This window comes from Pocillopora damicornis, chromosome 14, assembly GCF_964200805.1.
Source record: "Pocillopora damicornis chromosome 14, jaPocDami1.2, whole genome shotgun sequence".
Classification (NCBI taxonomy): Eukaryota; Metazoa; Cnidaria; class Anthozoa; order Scleractinia; family Pocilloporidae; genus Pocillopora; species Pocillopora damicornis.
Genome location: NC_142683.1, coordinates 4,750,001 through 4,753,003, shown reverse-complemented (window position 1 = coordinate 4,753,003; position 3,003 = coordinate 4,750,001). Strand labels below are relative to the sequence as shown.

The following is a 3,003-nucleotide window of genomic DNA, read 5'->3' as shown; positions in this document are numbered from 1 at the left end:
ACATTCACGCTGCGAGTATTACACGAAGTGAGCACTAATGACAAACTTATCTCAAAACAATACTAGGGTTGTTCAGCTTTGCACAATGTTCTATACAACACCGTTTGGCATATTTTTGTCCATCCTTGCGCAGGAAATCTCTAGAAAGCAATGACTTTCTTTTCGATGAATACACTAACCAGAAAACGCTTTTAAGTTAAATGAATGATAAAATTGAAATATAATCGTAATAATAACAATAAATGATGATGACAATAAAAAAATAATGGTAAAAATTGGAATTGAAAACAATAATGTTAATAATAATGATGATGATGATGATAATAATAATAATAATAATAATAATAATAATGATAACAATAATAATGAACATTATGATAATACTTGAATACTTCAAGAATCAGGCAAGTTTAGTAACAGATTTTCTTTATTCAGATCATACAAATTCAATCAATTCGTTTCCTAGAAAAAATACTATACCTCTATTAAAAAAATAAGCATGAAGTCTGTAGTAATTACAAATGCAGACTACATTCGACATGTTCGACTAGTTCCTAGAATTTCCCCTCTTACGGGTGGAGATTCGTTTAGATATATTGAATACGAAGTTCGGGAAAAACGCTTACGTTCCTCTCCACAAATAATATTATGGTCTTATTACAGACAAACTTATTTTACATTCAGATCTGAAGCGATTTTTCAACTGCGTGTTGCAGATATTTCCTCACCGTGTTTTTAGACTGCCTGAAAAGTCTTATGCCAGTTATTATAAGCCATTCGGATGCAAAGACAAACAAGCAGTTGGCGAATCTTTTGCAGCTGTTTCGTGGAATGTCACGCAAGGCTTCCTTTTTCAGGAGGAGTGTTGCGTGACATTTCAGAGAACGGTTGCGAAGGAAAACAGCAAAGTGTCAATCACTTGACTTGGGCGGCTTCATCAGTTGTTTTCAGGTAATCTAATTGTGAGAACTATGTGATTAATTTATTCCCATTCAATTAATTACTTCGACTCAACAGACTTCCCCCTAAAAATTATGCTAAAGTGATACCGAAACTTTTAGAGCTAAATAGATGTTCTTTTCCATAAAAATTAAGTGCTTTTCATCGCGTTTCAAGTAAAAACCATCATTCCCATGACTGATTAATGAATGAAAAAATTTTTCTAAACAGCACTTGCAGTAACCATACAATTGTTTCCTTTTAGTTCAGAATATTTTTGACAAAAAAAATCACATACCAAGGTAAAGTATTACCCCAAATTGAATCATAGGCAAACATAAACTTAATGAAAATAATCTTTGCCCGAAAAGGCAAAATAATTTTTAGCTGAAGCGAATTCGAGAAGTTAATAATTTAGCGTAGAAAAACTAAACCAAAGTAATCACAACTGCGCATCAGAACAAAGGTGACATCATTATCAACCAATGAGAACACAAAATAAAACTAGCAACTTGCTTGCAGCGCGGGAAAACGCGTTGACCAAGTTGGGATTGGTTTAAGTTTTGCATTTAATTGGTTAAGATGATGGCGGGAAAACGCGTTGACCAAGCTGAATTGGTTTAAGTTTTGCATCTGATTGGTTGAGATGATGGCGCGAGTTTTCTGGACCAATCACAGACCGCAGTCAAGCAAAAACAAAGCAAAATGTCTCTACCAGGTTACTCAAACATTTGTAAGCGGTGGTTACTTTGATCAACAACAACAATTCGCCCAGTACTAAGAATAGCTATTGCATTTGGAGACCGGATTTCTCCTAATCCGTTACCTTTTGTTCCAAATTTGCCCACAAAAGTTCCATCAAGTTCAAATAATTGTATTCTATTATTATTTGTATCACAAACTATTATGTGTCCTAATCTGTTCACTGTCATACATCCTGGACCATTAAACTCCCCGTCCCCACTACCCTTCTTTCCAAACTTGTACTGAAAGTTTCCATTCCTGTCAAAAACTTTGATGCAATGTTCACCACTGTCTGATACAAAGAGAAATCTGCCACTTTGAACGCAATGGACAGGATGACTAAATGAGCCCTGCCCACCTATTTTCATTAGAAACTTCCCAGCTGGCGAAAAGATTATGATTAGTTTGTTACCCGCGTCAGCGACAAGGATGTTCCCCTCACCGTCTACGGATAAACCCCACGGAATAAGGAACTGACGATCGACAGAGCTCCCTTTCCCTGGGATACTTGCCATGAACTCACCCTCCCTATTAAAAATCTGAACCCTATAGTTGTTGTTGTCTGATACCAAAAGGTTACCGTTATTATCAAAAGCTATTCCCATTGGGCTATAAAATTCTCCTGCTTTGTTGCCTTTCTTTCCAAAAGATCTTAAATGATAGCCATCGCTGTTATAGAGTTGAACTCTATTATTTTCACAATCAGTTACAGCCATCTCGTTGCGGGCATTAACTGCTACCCCCCAGGGAAACTTAAACGTTCCTTTAGATGAACCTTTGTTGCCAAAAGATAAAACAGCTTTTAACTGAAATGGTTTTACCTGCACAGCAAATGGACTGCCACACACATGTTCCCCATTTACCTTTACTATTACTTTGCATATGCCTTGGAAATTGGATGAATAACTGATCTGATAGAGTCCATTCTTATTGTCATTCATTCGTACTTCTGTAGCGCACTGTCGTTCTTGTTCGTCCAAGATCTCCACCGTGACATGGTCATTTTCGTTGTAGCACTGTCCGCCTTCAACGTTTCTGGTAGTCAATGTAAATTGCGCTTCACGGTTAAAAATTGCTTCTCCAAGTCCTTTTCCTTCAGCGACAGAGTGAAATGCTTTTGTTTGGAGTTTCATTAACAAAGTTCCAATTTCTTCGGTGTTTATTGTGGACAAAAACTTTGGATTCTCTGCAAAAACTATGGCAGGAACTTTTTCCGGGTCAAGGTCCACAGGCTGATTTTGAATAACTGCTTGAAATATTGTCTCTATTGGTTTCTTCAGTTGAACGATCTCGGTGTTTGAACTTCGTATTAATAGTTTA

General features: G+C 36.6%; 1 protein-coding gene across 1 annotated transcript in view; it reads right to left on the bottom strand.

Annotated features, from left to right (window-relative positions):
- Positions 1-409: 409 nt before the first annotated feature.
- Positions 410-3,003, bottom strand: part of LOC113676802 (E3 ubiquitin-protein ligase TRIM45) — a 3,788-nt gene continuing 1,194 nt past the window's right edge. Inside the window, exon 1 of the mRNA XM_027193512.2 lies at positions 410-3,003. This exon is cut by the window's right edge and continues 1,194 nt beyond it. Within this exon, the coding sequence (XP_027049313.2) occupies positions 1,659-3,003 (1,345 nt within the window). The 3' untranslated portion in view covers positions 410-1,658.